The 19,077-nt window shown below is 36.2% G+C and overlaps 1 protein-coding gene across 1 annotated transcript; it reads right to left on the bottom strand.

The window, feature by feature from the left end:
• Nucleotides 1-3,496: 3,496 nt before the first annotated feature.
• Nucleotides 3,497-6,283, bottom strand: LOC109096840 (fer3-like protein). The gene is made up of 2 exons (XM_042730534.1): nucleotides 5,417-6,283; nucleotides 3,497-3,955 (listed from the first exon to the last, which is right to left on the bottom strand). The coding sequence occupies exons 1-2, from the start codon at nucleotides 6,003-6,005 to the stop codon at nucleotides 3,918-3,920; spliced, it is 627 nt and encodes a 208-aa protein (XP_042586468.1). The 5' UTR covers nucleotides 6,006-6,283; the 3' UTR covers nucleotides 3,497-3,917.
• Nucleotides 6,284-19,077: the final 12,794 nt, after the last annotated feature.

Genomic DNA, 19,077 nt, shown 5'->3' with positions numbered 1-19,077 from the left:
TTTTCCCCAAAACCATGGAACCCTATTATAATGCTTTTAATTTAATTATTTTATTTTATTATGGACAGCGATAGCCACTATGAACTGCAATTGTATGCAGAAGAGGTGCATGAAAATTCTTTAAAAATATCTACTTTTGTGGACCATGGAAAAAATAAATAAATAATGGTTGAATTGTCATTTTGGGGACAGTTAAGAAAGTCATTTAAAAGATAAACTATAGATAGATAAACTAACCACTAGATGGCGATAATAATGACCCAGTGTTATTTCTTATTGCATTATTATTTTACAAGCTACATTCTTTAAGAATTCCTGCACAGAAGATCAAGTCCAGCTCGTTTGAGTCAGTATAGTAAGCACGAGTCCCAAAGGTAAATCGGATCTCCACCTGTACGCCCCACTTGAGCTCTACATTGCTCTGACAGCACGAGGGACTAAAACACAGACCTTCTCAGGGTCATACGACATGTAATAAGGGACGTAACTCAGGCTGTAATTGAAGCCGCCGGTATTGTAATAGTGCAGCAGGGCTTGTGTTATATTGTGATAGATGGCCGGAGCGCATGCGGGGAGTCATCACACACCTGCTGCTGCCTCCAGAGATGGAGCTGGGGCTCTGGTAAGAACATCACCCTGGATGGAGGAGTCAGCCAAATGCATAAATGAAGTCAATACCAATCTCCAAAGACTCTGACTGCACTGCCTTGGCCTTAAGTATCCATTCAACTTGAACTCCAGGAGTTATAGAGCTGCTCTAAGGGTCTGTGTGAAAATGGCACACATTCTTAAAAATAAAGGTTCTTTATTGGAATTTGGTTCCATGAAGAAACTTTAACATCCATGGAACCTTTCCATTCCTCAAAACAAGGTTCTTTAGATTATTTAAGCCATAGTTCATCCAAAAATAAAAATTTTGTCATCATTAACTCCCCCTCAAGTTGTCCCAAACCTGTCTGAGTTTCTTTCTTCTGTTGAATGGCTACCGTCAACTGCTCTGTTGTTGAGTTCAACAAAAGAAAGAAACGTATACAGGTGTAGAACAATTTGATGAGTAAATGATGACCGAATTTTCATGTTTGAGCAAAATGTCCATTTGAAATGTTCTTCACACTAAGAAAAAACGGTTATTTATAGCTTTGGGGACCAAAAATGGTTATTCTATGGCATTGCTGCGTAAAACCCCTTTTCGAGCATTTATTTTTAAGAGTGCCGAATCCAAAAGGACCACCCCTGTTTTACTGTAAGCGGGATCTCTGAGGCCAGACGTTCAGGGGGTTAAAACCTGCCCGACAGACTGAGACTATAATTAGCTTCCCATACCACAAAACACTCCAGTTTAATTATATCCACTGAGGGCCATTAGCAGTGGAGAAATTGCACTTGCAAAGACTTAAAGACATATTTTACACACCTCACCTGAAAGGTAAACGTGCTGGATGTTTCACTCTTGCTAGCTTTTTCTCAGAGAGTCTGCTCTGCTCGTCTATAATCCAAACACCATCATGCGTTCGCTCCTAAAATGCTGGCGTTCTGTTTGTAAGTGACTACAGTTTGAGAGTTCCCTCAAGAGGCTTTTAAAACAAAGGGGAAATGGCTAAAACAAAGGTGGCCTCTTAGTAGGGGACTGCTGGGAAGCAAATCTCAGAAAAAATACAAAATCTGTCATTGGAGCAAATATCTACCAATTCAGTACTAATATGTACATTTAAGGTGAAAATATGTACCTTTAAGGTACTAATATGCACCCTTTAGGGTTACATAAGGTTTAAAACTTTATCTTTTGAAAAGGTAGTGCCTCAGTGACAGCTTTTGTACCTTTTTTATTTTATATTTAGCATGTGCACATCTGCATGCTGCTGCTGCATCAACTAATGTGTCATAAGAATTAAATAGAGCTGTCATAGCAACAAATGTACAATTATCCAAAGAGACCATCTTACCCCAATATTAGACTTTTGATATCATTCTTATTAATATTTGTGTATGTTAAAGTGTTATAAACTATTGTTTAAAATAGTATTTTGAAAATGTATTTGAATACTTGAAAGACGGATGACAAAGCACAATCCCAGTAAAAGAGATTCATCTGAAAGGTAAATTTATGTTTTTATACTTAGCCCGTATTAGAATTAAAGATGTCATAGTATAAACAATATGAATTCAAATTAAAGGGGTCATATGATGCTGCTAAAAAGACAATTATTGTGTGTATTTGGTGTAATGAAATGTGTCTATGCGGTTTAAGGTTCAAACAACACATTATTTTCCACATACTGTACATTATTGTTTCTCCTCTATGCCCCGCCTTTGAGTCGATTTTTACAAAGCTCATCAGTCTGAAAAGCGAGGTGTGCTGTGATTGGCCGGCTATCCAGTGCGTCATGATTGGCCGAATACCTCAAGCGTGATGGAAATGTTATGCCCCTTAACATATTGTGTAGCGATGAGACATAAACATAAAACCCATAATAAACGTGATATAAACATGATTTCTAGTCGTGTCCTCTTTTGGAAGGCCAAACAAAGTAGTTTTGCTTTCTCAACGAAACAGCGTCTGCTTCGTCCACGGTGAAAGCCGATCCGGCGATCCACAGTGCAAAGGTGATGTATTTCCTCAGCGACCAGCACGGATCAGCTCCAGGCATGACGGAGTGGATAGACGTACTCTTTTGGAAGGCCAAACAAAGTAGTTTCGCTTTCACAGTGAAACACACAGCGTCTATACGACATGACGGCGGCGGCAACAACAATACTACAGCGAGAATAAAAGGTTCTTTCTTTGTGTGAACATCTGGGCGGCGTTATGCAAATCTTCCCACATAGTGACTTATAGCCAATAGGTTTTACTAAAAAGCTAAAAATTCTGAAATTTGCATCTAATTCGTGGAAATATTTAAAAATGAGCTCATTAATTACAATAAATATTACATTTAAAAATAGTAATATTAACAACATGCCATTTGGGGCCTTTTATGGCAATTCTGGGGGTCCATCCTATACCTCAAGCATCTTATTTGAACTTTTTACTTAAAAACAAGACAGACCCATAGATCCCTCATTAGCAAATAGACAAAATTTGATATTCATAATACATAACATTATAGAGTAGATAAACAAAGCTCAGATATTTTCCAGAAACACAAAAATAAAACATTTAACCTCAAAACGGTTTTAACTGACTAAATCTCACAAATGTTGATAATTAGATGAAATGACAATATTTAAAAAAGCATAGCCATTCATCAAAAGTGTTGAGATTGTGCCCGATATTGCCCTATATCTTACAGTAAATAGGAAAATAATGTTTCTTAAAATGTTAGAAATAAATCCCTTTTAAACCACAAAGTAATCAAAAGTCAGGCATTTTATAGATTTTTATTTATGCAAAAAAGTATTTTTTTATTTGTATTTTTTTTTATTTGTATCTTTTTTTTTAAATAAATAATCATATAAAATTCAATCACACAAAGTTAAAAGAAAGACCAAAAAAGAAATGTTTAATAAATAAGAAGAATAAATTAAATAAATACTGTTGTTATAAAATTATTTCACGGTCAGTGTTCAGTACTCTAAATCTGCGGTTGTCAGGCACATTGCCAGGCCAAACCCTTTCGATTTGCTTTCAACAGTGAAGCACATAGAAACAAATTTGAACTGCCGCCCTTTTGCAATTCTCTCCTCGTGCACACAGGCACAAGTGCCTCTGCTTTGTCCCAATGAGGTCTCATTCACAACAAACAACGCACGTCTGGATGAGCAAAAGTGGGCCTGATCTTAACCCACAACAAATTAGAATATAAAAAGTGTCCCGAGTGCCAGGAGGTGTAACGCGGTGAGAAGTCTGCAGATGTCACGCACTTGTCATGCCATGGCACCATTGAAGAGGAGCGTGAGAAAGGAGGGAGAGGCGGCAGTTAATCCCACTTTATCCAAGAGAGCCGAGCTGTCAGATCTGGAGTTGGAGAGCACAAAAGCAGAGCAAACATGAGGCTTTAGATACATTTTAATGACCATTTAACAAGTCGCTGGTCTAAGGCTAACAAAGGCACACTTATTCATTAAAACCCTCCCCCTTGAAGAGCTGGAAGCCTGGGATGTGGTTAACTGAAGCACACAGCTCCCTTTCAGCTCAGTCTAAATACTTGTGTCTTAAGAAAAGGAAGTTTTTGAAAACGGATTGGACAGCTGGGAATAAACTGCACAGTCAATATGAACAATAGGAACTGTTTAATCATGTAAAATAACGCCTGTTTGAGTGACATAAGCCCTACTGAGGACCTATTTGCATATGCACTCCTAATAAACAAGTCATTTACCTCATATGCCCCACAAACAAGGGGAAGGAAACATTTGTGTGCATGTGGATAAATATCCAATCTGTTCCTAATACTTCAAAATGCTTGTTTAATTGAATAAAAGTGTTGCAATGACACGAAGACTGCACAAATGTTTGATCTAAATTTCCTGTCATGTTTTTAAAATTATCAGATATGTTTTTCTAAACCAGTGAGGGATTAAATGATTTAGTTCATGTTTATTTGATATGCTGTTTTCTTTTCTTTTTCTTTTTTTTTTTTTTGGATACCGGAATGAATTATTTGATTTGCTAAATAAAAAAAGGGAATTTGTGTGTGTGTAATCAAAGTAAAATGTTTCTATATGATATTTTAAATAATAATTATCCAGTTTAATTACTTTTTAAAAACGAAATATTTGATTCAGTAAAATGAACCGGTTCATAATGTTCGGGAAGCAGATAGCCTACACTCTTCGCTTCATATGTTTTTGATTCACTACAAGGAGTTCTTACAAGATGACACTGTTCATGTTATGAGTTACAGATTTCTGAAAACATAGCCGGTTCACAAGAGGCATTCATTTGGGAATCGAACTAGACTTTGCGCTGTTTGATTCAAGAGTCGGTTAATACGAGTCATTCATTCCGCACTTAGACTACACTGTTCACGTAGTATATTTTTGATTCAAAGAACCGGTTCATATGTATCGTTACGTTTGAAATTCAGTCGTTTCCGCTTTAAAATTTATATTACATTTTCAATTCAACTTTTTGCTCAAATTCTGTTTGTTTTAATAGGAAGAAAATTAAATAAGTGAAATTAATAAACAATACCCTCTTTTTCTTTTCACTAATGACTATGGCCAACATTTTAGGCCTACACTCAAAATTGTAAATAAAACAAAAATTATTGGTGTAGGGCCTATGTTTCACAAGAAAGTACGATTTTAATCTTTCTACTTCAAGACGTCACGTTTAATTCAGTGAGTTAGGCTACTTGTCTTTTCGTTGTAATCAATTGTGAAATTTACTAGCAATTTCTGAGTGAAAGCTGTTTATACGCAATTAACCCCCCCACACACACACGCGCGCGCGCACGTTTTACACACATCTTACCGCTCGTGTTCCAGATAGCATTGGTCTGATTCTTATAGCCGTTCTTCATGCATTCATCGACATATGACTTGGGGTCACAGCCTGACATGAGGATTTCCCTAAGCAGTGCGATGTAAGCGATGGCCAGTCTTAATGTGTCTATTTTGGAGAGTCTTTTCTCGTAGGGGAAGGTGGGCACGTGGCAGCGCAGCTCCTCAAACGCGGAGTTGATGCTGAGCATCCTCTTCCTCTCCCGGATGTTGGCGGCGTGGCGCTGCACCTTGTACGGGTGATGGACCGTCAAACGCCGCTGCTGCTGTCTTCGCTTGCCGATCTCATGGGGCTCGTCCACTAAGGAGCTGTCCACTTCAGCACCGACCTCCAGCTGCGGAGACTGCGAGTCTAAGTCCGTGAAGGTCAGCTGAGCCTCGGGGAACACGGACTGACACCCGAAAGAGGGCCAGGGCGACAGCTGACCTGTCATTGCGCTGCAGTCAAACAGCAGCGTGTCCAGCTGAGACTGGAACTGGAAGTTCGGGTCCATTTGACCCCAGAATGCAAAGTCTGTGGCAGCATCTTGAGCATCGAAATCCAAAAATAAGTCTTCCATTTTTATTCAGATGTCACTATACCACGCTTGTGAGGTTTGAGCTCTAACTACCGTGCGTAAACTGTGCAGCTGTGCGTAATGGCCATTAAATAGCTCCAGGTCTCGCCGCAGGGTGCTTGTCTCTATTCAACAGGTTTGAAAAGGAGCTCATTAGGGACGCGTGCCTCCTCCTAGTGACTCTCTGTCATTTCAAAAGCACTGGACGGCAATGGTTGCTGTTCAGAGCACGTGTCCAATCGTAAAGTTATCTTAAGCTGTTTCCTATTCGTTTTAAGCAGTAGACTAATATTTACTGCACCAACTGGACGATCTGAAGTATTTGCTTCATGTCATTAAATTGTTAGTTTAGTCGTCTGGAACATGGGTGGCCAAACTCCTAAACACCTGTCTTAGCTATGGTCATGCTTCACCATCTGATGTAGAAATTATTTATTCTTCAAAAACATAACCTCTTTATTATTTATTTATTATTTTTATTTTGAGATGCCATATATAAAATGTTGCCGAATATATATATATATATATATATATATATATATATATATATATATATATATATATATATATATATATATATATATATATATATATATTTTTTTTTTTTTTTTTTTTTTTTTACTTTCGTAAGCAATGTTTAAATTTGTCATAAACAAAAATACAATTAGATACTGTCAATAGGCCAGTCTGAACAAGAACCCTGACATTTTCACATTGCGTATTCGGGACGAAACTTTCTATGACCTTTTACATTAAATTGATGTGTCAAGTTCGGCTAAATGAAAATGTTCATCCCGGCTTCGTACTTTATGTAGGACTGCTGTGCTGGACTCCTGGTAATTCTTCAGGTAATTTAACTGATTTCTATAACACAAGCTAATCCCGTTTTGTCTCTTTATGTCTTAAAATTGTAGCTATTGTTTACATCAGGCAAGTCCTAAAACTCGTGAGAAGAATGTTATTTCAGAAACGTATTAGAAGAAATTATTGTAAATTATTTTAATTTATTGTATCTGCTTTTTTCCTATTTATTTGTTATTTTTGTAGGGATAACTAGGCTATACGATATTGCCGTATAAGAAACAAATAATTATTTTTAAATGTTAATACATTTAAATAAATTTATTAAAATTGTCATTAGATTTTACATAGTTAAATAATTTATTTGATGCATTTAGCAAGTGAATTGGCTTACTTTTAATCAATGAATTGTTGAATTAGCCTACATGTTGTAAGTAGCCTAATTATTCATAATAATTCGTAAATTATATTTTTCGAATGATTTTTATTGACGTAATTGAGACTTAATTTTATTACAAAAATTACAATAAATTTAATAAACAAGCTTATATGTTTTCATATTGAGAGCACAGACAACAATGAAATAAAATATGATTCTTGTTTTTTCTTCGTTTCATTTTCAACATCTATTAATGAATGTTTAATAAGGTTTATTTATTTATTTATTTTAAAGATGTTCCATGCCAAATTTAGTAAAGAAGCACTCCATAATACAAAAGCACAACCATTTTGTTTGTAATTAAAATCTATTGTAAAATGCCGTTCTCAAGTAAACGTTCGATTTTAATTGTCTGGTATAGAATCTAGTGTTTGAAGCTGAAGTGGACACTGAGGAAAGGCTTGTCAGAACCTTCTGCTCTGCAGACAGCAGGCAGGCTGACACTGAAGAATACTGCTGTCAGATGCAGAGATCCAGCCATTCTCCACATCGCTACAAAACACTCAACTATTTAGACTTGGAAAGACCATAGAGGCCTTCAGAAAGCTTGTAAATCTACAGATCTTTGTACAAAATTAAAATGGTCAGTCAAGAATGAAATCTGCTGATTTAATACAAGACACTGAATTGGCTCGTGTGGCCCTAGCCATCTGCTTGTGATTAGTCTCTGTTTCAAGTTTTGTCATCTTGGAATTTGGTTGCAGGATAAGACGACTTCGTTTTTGCGATTAAAACCACAACATGTTCGTCTACACCTGGTTTTCAATGCATCCAGTGATATAATCAGGTGGAAGCTTGTGTTTTATCATACCAGTCATAAATAATATGGCAGGTGCAGAAAAAAATCCTCCGAAATGAAACTGACTGTTACAGATAAACACAAAGAGCGTTTTAAGATGGACCTTCAACGAGCTAAAGGCCGGGACACACCAAGCCGACTTCAAAGAACTAGCGGCGACGATAGCCGACGGTCCAAAAAGCTGCGGTCGAACACACCGCACAGACTACAGCCGACGGGAAACTAACGCGTGCTTTCTGCGCATGCGTGAGAGGAATGAACAATCAATACCTAGTATTTATTCGTCATTCAAAAGGAGAAACCGAAACAAAGATATACGAGATAAACGCAGATATACGAAACGTAAAGAAAGCAGTGCTTGCTTACCTTTTTGAATATCAGTAATAAGTGATAGTAAATGCTTCTGTAGAAACCAGAAGTGTGAATATTTAGAAAATGGTCACATCTTTTTTATTATTAATATTATTTAGTCTTTCACCAGTAGGCTACAACAAAACGAGCATTTTACAAAGAGCAATAGTCAATTGAATGAATGACAAACATTAAATGGAACACAGAACAAGGCATTAAAAAAATCTACACACTATATGATGTATGAAATAAACAACTCCGTTCTGCCAGCAAGCCACAGATGTCAACTTTAGCACTGGCGCGAGCCAATGGAATTTCAAATTAAAGCTGATGTAATACTTCTTTTACAGGCAGCAAGAGAGAGAAGATCATGGAAGATGGTCAAATTTGCGTCTGTTCTGTCTTATGGCCAATGTAATCAATCTCTCCATATTTTTTTCCTATTTTGTAAAGTCATAGAAATGCTGTTTTGTTTTCTCTCCCAATGGGAACAAATAAGAACTAATATTTGTTGTTGGCTAGTTGCCTTCACCACTATCTCTCCACATTATTTTTAATGTAAGAGTGAAGTTGTAGGCCTAAATTGAATGTGCCAGGCTTCCAGTGACATTTGCTTCCAGTTATTTTTAGCTGTACAAAACATCTATTTATTCTCCATGATGTTGAAAATGTTATTTCTTATATTATTTTGATCTACTGTCATAATTATAAACATGTTTGTTGCGCAAATAGCTTTAGCCTTCAGTTACAGTGGCTAATGAGTCGTAAGTGGCACGTTCAAGGGTAATCGCTTACTTCTGCATTGCAAGTTTACCAAAATATGATGACTTCCGCTTTTGAAAACCCCGGAAATGTAAAAAGGGTCCGTAGAGATGCTATAAATGTATATGGATAGCAGAGCACTTGGACATGCAGCAGATGCCTTGGCAGTCTGATTATACAGTGTTTTCTGCTGAGAGAAAGTGCACAGGATACATTAAGAATGTTGTCATTCTCTTTGTTTGGCTTATTGCAAAGTTGTGGTAATCTTTCCAGATAACTAGAGTATCAAAAACAACTTTTTGTGCTGAAATAATGGTGTTTGTTCCACTGAAGCCATTAGAGCTCTTATCTGCGGTTAGTGCAGTCATATGTCAGACATGCTCTGCTGTGATTGTTCTGCGCTGTTTACTTCTACACACTTGGACCACAATCAGTTTTATCAGTACAGGGTGATTATATACTTTGAACTCTCCTCTACAATCAACTTAGGTTTGTTTACTCCACTTGTTTGTACTCTCACTCTTTTTGTTTCCCATTGCATTGCTTTGTAAAGGTCACAGTGCCCTTGCTAATAAACCATGCTGTTTGCTTATGCCAGCACACAGACTAGAACGACTGAATGTGTCAACACAAATCTCTAGTCTGCTGAACACTTACAGATTGGGATTGAGCAAGAGGAAATCAAATGCAAATGATGCTGTTCAATCAGGTGGGTGTACCGCATTATGTATCATGATCATTGTGTCCGGCCAAAATGAACTGCAGAATGAGGTCAATGTTAAGTAGTGCTTAGGTAGTGCTGCAGATTTAACATGACTGCTCCAGGACATTACTGAATCTTACTGCATGAACAGCCAAGACGCTAGACAAAAGCTAACTGTGCAGATTAAAGGAATAGTTGACCCAAAAATGAACATGTACTTACCCTCAGGCCATCCAAGATGTAGATGAGTTTGTTTGGAGAAGTTTAGCATTGCATCACTTGCTCAACAATGGATCCTCTACAGTGAATGGGTGCCATCAGAATGAGAGTCCAAACAGCTGATAAAGACATCACGGGGAAGTCGTGGCCTAGTGTTTAGAGAGTTTGACTCCTAACCCTAAGGTGGTGGGTTCGAGTCTCGGGCCAGCAATACCACGACTGAGGTGCCCTTGGGCAAGGCACCGAACCCACTGCTCCGAGTGTGTGTTCACGGTGTGTGTTCACTGCTGTGTGTGTGCACTTTGGATGGGTTAAATGCAGAGCAGGAATTCTGAGTATGGGTCACCATACTTGGCTGTATGTCATGTCACTTTCACTTTCACAATTATCCACAAGACTCCAGTCCATCAATTAATGTTTTTTGAAGTGAAAAGCTGCATGTTCCGAGCCGTTCTGATGAAGAAACAAACTCATCTGAGGGTGAGTACATTTTTAGCAAATGTTCATTTTTGGGTGAACTATTCCTTATGTGCATTTTTGCTTTAAACTCTCATTTTGGTCAACTACATTTGAAGGCATCATTATAACAAAAATTATTTTGATTCATGTTAAAGAGGTCAAAAGTTTTTGGCTGCTTTTCTTTGACTACCTGCTCCCACTCATCCACTACAAAAAGAAAAAAGAGAGAAATAATTCAAGTTTTGTATAGAAATGAAAGTATAGACACAATTTATATTTGTCTATAAAACTAATTAGAATTTAAGCTAAAGTCTTTTGACCGACAGGGTTTTAAAGGGGTCATATGATGCTGCTAAAAAGAACATTATTTTGTGTATTTGGTGTAATGCAATGAGTTTATGCGGTTTAAGGTTAAAAAAACACATTATAGTTTCTCTTCTATGCCCTGCCTTCTGAAACGCATCGATTTTTACAAAGCTCATCGGTCTGAAAAGCGAAGTGTGCTCTGATTCGCCAGCTATTCAGTGCGTTGTGATTGGCCAAATGCCTTAAGCGTGTGACGGAAATGTTAAGTCGTTTGTCTTAATATGCCTTCTCCCAGTGATTCGATATGTGTTTAGTGCGGCTGCTCTGCTCGTGCACATCCCATCACCAGTTCTCTTTTAGCAGTTCAGTCAATGTACCGTTTGGAGTAACTGTATAACTCAGGATATTAGTTTATTTCGCGTCAGAGGGAGTGTTAGGCACGTTTATAAACCGAATAACTTAAGTTATTTGTGGATTAGTGCGTACTGAAGATGCGGACCATTTCAAACAATTCAGATAGATTTGGTGAACTGGTTCCACCAGTTCACTAAGAAGATCTGGTTAAATAGAAAGATTTGTTCACGATCCGGACATCACTAGACGATACAAACAATTAAAACTCATTACAAACGAGGCATTTGTTGCATCCAGTGGGGACATAATTACTGATTATAATGACTTATACTGTCTTTTTACACGTTGCGTATTGCGCCGCGTAAACATAAAACCATGTCTGTATTTTTGATCTGAGAAACAATAAACAACAAGCCTACTCTTCTGCTCAAAACTCGCGTTTGAATCATCTTTGGCAAATTATTTAAATATAAAAAAACATACCTACAGGCTGTGAGTCAGACTGTCCTTGCAAAGTTGAAACTGCCCAACTTTATAGAAACAACTGTTGTGCCACAGATGCATTTGGGCAGCGTTATGCAAATCTTCTCACATCGTGACGTAGAGATGTGGGGGTGTGTTAGAACGAGCCGTTTTAGGGGGGTGTGGTTAACCCTTAACTTTTATAAAGAATATCTCTTTGGATTTGAGACTTTAGTCTATGCAACTTAACACATCTTCTTTATGCACCATGTAACACTCCAAAGAGAAAGGAAACATTGAAATAGCATCATATGACCCCTTTAAGATCCTGACCAACAAATACAACAAAGTGTGTCCAAACTTTTGACTCGCATTGTTTTCCATTAGCACTGTTTGGTCTTTGTGTTGCACTTGTTGGAATTAATTCTGTCTCATCACATTAGCAATGCAAACTAGCTGATTGTCCAAGTCATTTGTTTGTGCCGCATATGTGTGTTTGGGCTGTTGGATCAGCGCCTTGATCTGCCCAAATAAACAAAATGTCTAAACAATCAGTGCGCCTCCTCACATTCCAGGTGCACATTTCAGTTAGTAATTGGGTTCAGAGAAGGAGAGAAAAGAAACAACATCCTTGTATTACAGTCTGGAGAACCTTGATATCCAAGGCATGCTTTCAGCTTTGGATTGGCCTGTGAGATGCTCATCAGTTTCATTTAAGTTTCAGTAAATAACAGACTGGCTGTTAAATTAGAAAATTTGACTTTAATTTAAGCAACTGAATAATTTTGGTATTCGACAACCCATAACTAGTGAGACACTATTTAGAAACTATTGAGATTGCTTTTGTCCATCCTGTGCAGTGTTAGGGTATGTTATTTTCAAAGTGTGTTATTTGCATTATGATATTACCTCAATTGCAGCTAATCAGGTTATTTAGAAATGCATTTAAAATAGAAGTGCAAGTTTGTATGCAATGACACACACTATATTGTCCAAAAATCTGGGGTCAGGATTTTTTTAAATTATTATTTCTTTATTTTTTATTTTGGAAAGAAATTACTTTTATTTGGCACAGATGCATTAGATTAAGAGACAGGAAAGTAATTTATAATGTTGTACAAGATTTCTGTTTTTAATAAAAGCAGTTCCTTTGAACGTTTTTATTCACTAAAGAAACAACAAAATGGTCACGGTTTCCACAAAAAAACTTATCAGCATAACTGTTTTCGACTTTAATATAAGAAGAATGTTTCTTGAGCAGCAAATCAGCATATCAGAATGATTTCTGAATGATCACGTGACACTGAATACTGATTTAATAGCTGCTGAAAATTCAGTTTTGCCATTACATTTTAAAATATATTCAACTACAACAGTTATTTTAATTTATATGAATAATAAGTAGCTTGTAAGGTGTTACCCTCAACACTGCAGCAGTGTTCCCAGAGCTGTTCAGGGAGGAAGCCTGTGATACTCCACCACAGACTCTTCCTCTTACTAAAACTATGGGACACTCTCCCCTCTTTTCCGGCCCTTTCCATCACTCAGACCTGTCTGGAAAAGGCATCAGGCTCATAAAATCTTCTTGCATAAACAGTCCTCCCGTGGGCTGGGCAGGGACACCACAGGAGAGACGGCAAAGCGTCAGCCGCCGCCTTTAGAATCAACATATAGGCGATTCTGACAAGCTCTGGCTCTGTACCCAAACCTGTAGTGAGGGTATATATGCTGCGGTCACATTTACTGTTGTTCAAAAGAGAATTTTCGCAGGTAAAATCCAGTTATTTCTGCTGGAACGCGATCACTGTTTCAAGTTGGTCACAATAGCGAACAGAAAACTGCTTGGTTCGAACTTTTAGTAGGTCATTGTATATTGCTACTTTATAGACCACACCTAGACAATATTATAAGACACAAGCACGTACAGTAAAGCCTGTTCAAAGAGGGCTGCATCAACCCCTTTTTTAAGTTAATGTTTATTTTATTTCAATAATGCGTTTTTTAACGGTTTTAGTTTTAGTTAACAATAATAACCCTGGGACAAAGAAATTTTTTTTTGCAATACATAAATATAATAACATTCAATGCAATAAAAGTTTAAATGTAATTTAAAAAAAAAACAAATTTACTCCGTATTAGTGTGTGCTTTCTCATTTGTGCTATGTGCTATGTCAGCTGAAAGTTAGCCTTTAATGATAAATTTTTCCTTTCGTTTTTGTAGTCATTTGTGATTATTGGATTAGAATGAAATCTATCTGGTTCAGATCACTTTGCTGAAGAATCATTCAGACCAATTCGGTATCTGCTATACCAATTCATTGACAAGAAAGACACACACACACACACACACACACCCACACCAATGGGACATCACAATACCTTTAAAAGTATACAAGGAATAACATTTTACTGATTAAATAATTAAAAGCATTGCATCACTAAAAAAAAAGTCATTTCCATGACTATTAAGTTTTTATAATTTTCCATGGTTTTTCTATGACTGCAGGAGCACTATTTATATGACACTTGTATTCCTTCCTTTTAAATCTGCAAATCAGTTGCTTATGTATGGAGCCCCGCACATGGCATGCAGGAAAAAATAGCAGGCTAAATCATGTGCACAATTTACTAATTTGTTCCCTCGATTTGCTAAATCGTGCACACAATTTATAAATTGAGGGAATGAAATAGCAAATAGAGGGAACAAAATAGTAACCGTGTGCACGTTTTAGTACATAGAGGGAACGAATTAAATCGTGTGCACAATTTATTTATTTTTTCTTGAATGTCATGTGCGGGGCTCTGTACTTATGAGATTGCATTTCAGTTCTTATATTGCTGTCTTAGAAGCACGCAGTAGACAGTGAAGCAGCTCACTGGGTTTTGGATCAGATCCACTGTTTCAGATCTTCACTCCCTGTTAAAAGACAAATCTCTTCATCTCTCTCCACCTTTCAGAGTGAGTTTATGGAAGGGGTGTTAATTGTTCCAGCAGATCTCAAACTCTTGCAACTGAGCTGCTGAATGGCCTTGAGGTTCAGGGGTCAAAGCTCTCCGGCTCTTGAGTATGTGTGGCTGAAGAAAGAGAAGGCCCAGATACCCAACTCTTTCGGCCCGTGCTAAAAGACTGCTCTTCTGCAAGGATGATCGTGTTGACAGGTCATCTGTGAATGGTTAGATCCCTCTTTTATCATCACCCAATAGGGTAAAGACCAAAGGGCTCTTGTCCACTGCACAGGTGCGGCCAATACACTGGTTGTAGTCACCTGATTAAGAATAAGGGGAACACGTAAGCACTAATCACTGCATCGTGGTGGTGTTTCTGATTTTGAGAAGGTGGCCTGTCCGATCATATAAGCAGCACGATAAACATATTTTGTATAAATATTTTAATAATAACCATAAAACATTTTATATGTAATGCTCAAATTTCTCAAAATCAGCACTACAAGAAAAATATTGAATAAACATTTAATATTAACAGAAAACAGAATGGAGCATGATAAACATGTTTTTTTATATTAAAATATTTAATACTACTACTTATAATAATAATAATAATTGTAAAGCAAAGTATGTAAAGCAAAAACTGAACATTAATACACTAACCAAATGTAATAATACAATAAACATCATAAAATATAAATACGTTTTACCATAATATATTTTCTTTAATGTGTATTTAAAATACATTTTAAATGTTTATATGTAACTGAGCTTGGCAAATGAACAATATATAATAGTATATTGTTCTAGAAGAATATATAATTGTAAAAAAAAAAAAAAAAAAAAAAAAAAAAAGTGGTAGTTTTTTTTTTTTTATGTATGAAAAAATAATTTTTATTTGTTTGTTGAATGATTAATAATAACCTATAAAATTTTATCAACAAAACAATCTTTTATTAGAAGTTGTGATCAAAAATCAGCTTAGAAATCTGGGGGGCATATTGAGCTGGATAACATAAAACCCTTAGTGTGATAAATGACATTTGGTAGGTCAGTAGAAACCACAAATGATGAGAACAAAACCATTGTGCCATGATCCTGGAGCCTTAGAGACTGGGTCACTAGCAGAAACATCAATAAAATGACTCAGCCCATGAAGAACAGCTTATTTCATCCTGAAAACATTGATTAAATGACTCATGTCAGTGTTTAAAATATCTTTCTCATGAATAATCACTGAATGAGTAAAGCCCTTGTGAGTCAGTGTGACTACGTTTGGTAAATCATAGATCGGAGAAAGCTATTATTAGTATTGCTCATCTGTTTCAGGTGAAGCTTCCAAACATAACCAACAAAAGAGATGCATTATTGGCTCATTATCAGACAGTTTTGCTTGATAATAGATGAGGCTGTTTCGAAACAAAACTGCATGAAGAGTACACTGTAAAACACAGGACATTTATTTAGACAGCGCTTTATTTCAACAATTTATTTGGTTATTATATTTGTGCATTAAAAGTTCATTTAGGGGTAAAATGAGAAAAATATGGTGGTTTTAAGCAATATAAACAACAATGCAATAAGTATCAATGAGAATGTCAATAAACTCCAGAGGTAAACAAACTCTAGGTTAGAGTAATGTGTCCATCAGCTGGCATTTAAAAGAAGTTATGCACTTATTTTCTGAAAAGTAATCTGTGGTTTTGGAGGAGCTCTATAAAGCAGAAAGAGGAGGTTGACACATCTCATCTAAAAGAGTAATGACTGCTCTTTATAGCTTCCTTCATAAGGCTTTCCAATACCAGGATGCCAAGTATTGCATTGTGAAATGCTAGAAATATCTTCAGTTAGTTTGTTATATGAGGCCAATTTTTAGTTGTCATTCAGAAATATTAGTCTCAAGCTTATATGTACAGTTAATGTCAAATTACTGTCAAAATATTTGTAAAATATAAAATGTCCACCATATTACAATATTATTTTATATTATAAAGTAGACAACATTTATGAAATAAATATATAATCAATAAATTTAAGTTTATATTTGGCTCCTGTTGAAAAAGTTAGTACAATCAGTTGTTCTCATTCCATTGTCAAATGCATATTTATATGTACACATGCAATCAAAAATGACCTGCAAGACATTCTGCTGCTGCAAACAAAATTTTATGAAAAAATCAGGCGTTTATAGAAAGTTTATTAATACATATTTGAGTGATTCTGAGGTGGTGAAAAAATAAATCAAATTGGCTGTAAACATCTACGGTATGTGCAAAATTCATAGTATTCATAGAAAAAAAAACATAGTTTTTTAGCACCTGTAATGAGCACCTGTAATGTCTAAAAAAAATAAAAAATAAAAACCTTGCAACAATGCATGTATCCCACTGAATAATTCAGAGGAAAAACCACACTTTTTTTTATATACACCAGGCTGACATCTGAGAGCAATTTGGAGGTCTGCATGGTTTCAGTGGAAAGGATAAGTTAGCGGAAGTAAGTGGCAGGTCTCAGAGTGGGGTCTGGGCACTGTGCCAGCTTGTTTGCACTTGCATGCCTAAGATATGGCAAGCCATTTGCATGAAAGACACAGATGCAGTAAAGTGAGAAAAAAAGAAAAAAAAGGCAAACATTGTGTAAACCTAACAGTGTTTCTGCAGCACTGTACCACAACATCAAATCAACCAGCACATAGAGTGGATAGTGGGGTAAGCTGTGCTGCTGTGTGTTTTTTTTTTTTTTTTTTACTTTAATTGTCGTTTTCTAGACAAAGAATAAAGAGATATAGGCAAAGCTATTGTCAAAGTTTAGTTATTTGGTTATTTTCACAATTTGCATCATTTTAAAGAAGCTTTACAGAGATTCATACTGTTATGTCAATGAAGCTTTAGTGTTTTACCATACAGAGATGGTTAGTCTTGGACAATGTGACAATTATACAAGTGAGCCTCTGGACTTAGATTTAGCTATATGCTGTATTTATAGTGTTTTCTAGCACATATATAATATATGTCATGGATACATGACACTCATACACTCTAATATTTCGTTGGACTGCCTTTAGCTTTGATTATGGCACTCATTAGCCTTGGCATCATTTCGATAACACAACATTTATTCCCGTCCAGAGTTGCATTAATTTTTCGCCCGGATCTTGTATTGATGATGTGAGAGTCAGACCGCTGTGCAAAGTCTTCTCCAGCACATCCCAAAGATTCTCACTGGGGTAAAGGTCTGACTCTGGACTTTGTTCAATTAAGAGATGAACACATAGGATGGTTTTGTTTGAAGCAAGAGTGAGTGACTCTCAAAAAGTCATAAAAATAAGATCCAATGTCACAGGTAGTCTGAAAATTTGATGCTCAATAATTATCAACTGAAATTATCAGTTGCATCATGATGTAATATGTGAATAAAGATTTATGTTTCAAATTAAAATATGAATATTTATTCAATCAATCAATAAATCATCAATCATTTTCCCATACTTCATGAATTTCCATTACTTATCAAGGCAATGACTATTTTTTCTTTCTTTCAGATTTCATGATTGTGGCCTTTGGGAGCCATATTAGTTAAAGCACTGGCACAGCTTTCTCCACACTCCCTTACACATGAAAAGTATAAAATAATATTAATCATCATCATATGCTCATTTCAAATTCCCCTGCTGCCCTTAGTGTTAAACCCGACTACAATTTGCATGCTCATATAATTTGCATTGTTGTTAGGACAAGTAATTTTGCTTTAAATATGCTGCATTCTCCACAGACTCTTTCTGCGAGACCAACACAAAGGAGCGTCCTTAACAGAAGCCAAATGACCATAATTGCTCATAGCCACAACCCCACAAGATCTGGGAAAAGGTCACGTCTATTGTGGTAAAACTTTAATTTAACTTGATGAGAAGAAGTTGTATAAGAAACAAACTACAAGCATGACAAAATGAGCTGCTGTTTTTGCAGCATTAGATCACTGCAGGAGAAATCAAGAGTGGATGTTCAAGTCATTATACAGAAGAAAGCAAATTAAGGCCAGGTTTTGGCCACAGTTGTGCTGTCTGAGACAATAAGGTTGTTTAAGGTTCACATGCTCTCCGATCATTTGCCTTTACGATGAATCTCAACCTCAAACTAAGTTCTGACAGTGTTTTTGCAGTCAACTAATGAAGACCCAACAGAAGCACATCAATTATTGACATATCCATGTGAAAAAAAGAGATATGTTAATACTAGCTTATCTATATAATAAATATCTTAATATTTAGTTGGACTTTCCCATTGTAATTTAAAAGTAAAAATGCAGATTAACAGTGAGTTCCCTTACTCTATGTGGTGAAAAATTCTGATAGCTATAATGGGACATTTTATACAATTTTACAGTAAAATTACAGTAAAATATTTTATTTTTAGAAGTGAAAAAGAACAAATCATCTTGTAATTTACACTGAAAAAACATAAATTGACATTCCCAT

This window comes from Cyprinus carpio, chromosome B9 (genome assembly GCF_018340385.1).
Source record: "Cyprinus carpio isolate SPL01 chromosome B9, ASM1834038v1, whole genome shotgun sequence".
NCBI classification, from domain to species: domain Eukaryota; kingdom Metazoa; phylum Chordata; class Actinopteri; order Cypriniformes; family Cyprinidae; genus Cyprinus; species Cyprinus carpio.
This window is presented reverse-complemented; position numbering and strand designations above follow the sequence as displayed.

Coding starts and splice junctions, on each gene's coding strand:
- LOC109096840 (XM_042730534.1), bottom strand. CDS start 6,005: ATGGAAGACTTATTTTTGGATTTCGATGCTCAAGATGCTGCCACAGAC. Junction 3,956..5,416: donor TGCTATCTGGAACACGAGCG/GTAAGATGTGTG, acceptor CTCCAACTCCAG/ATCTGACAGCTCGGCTCTCT.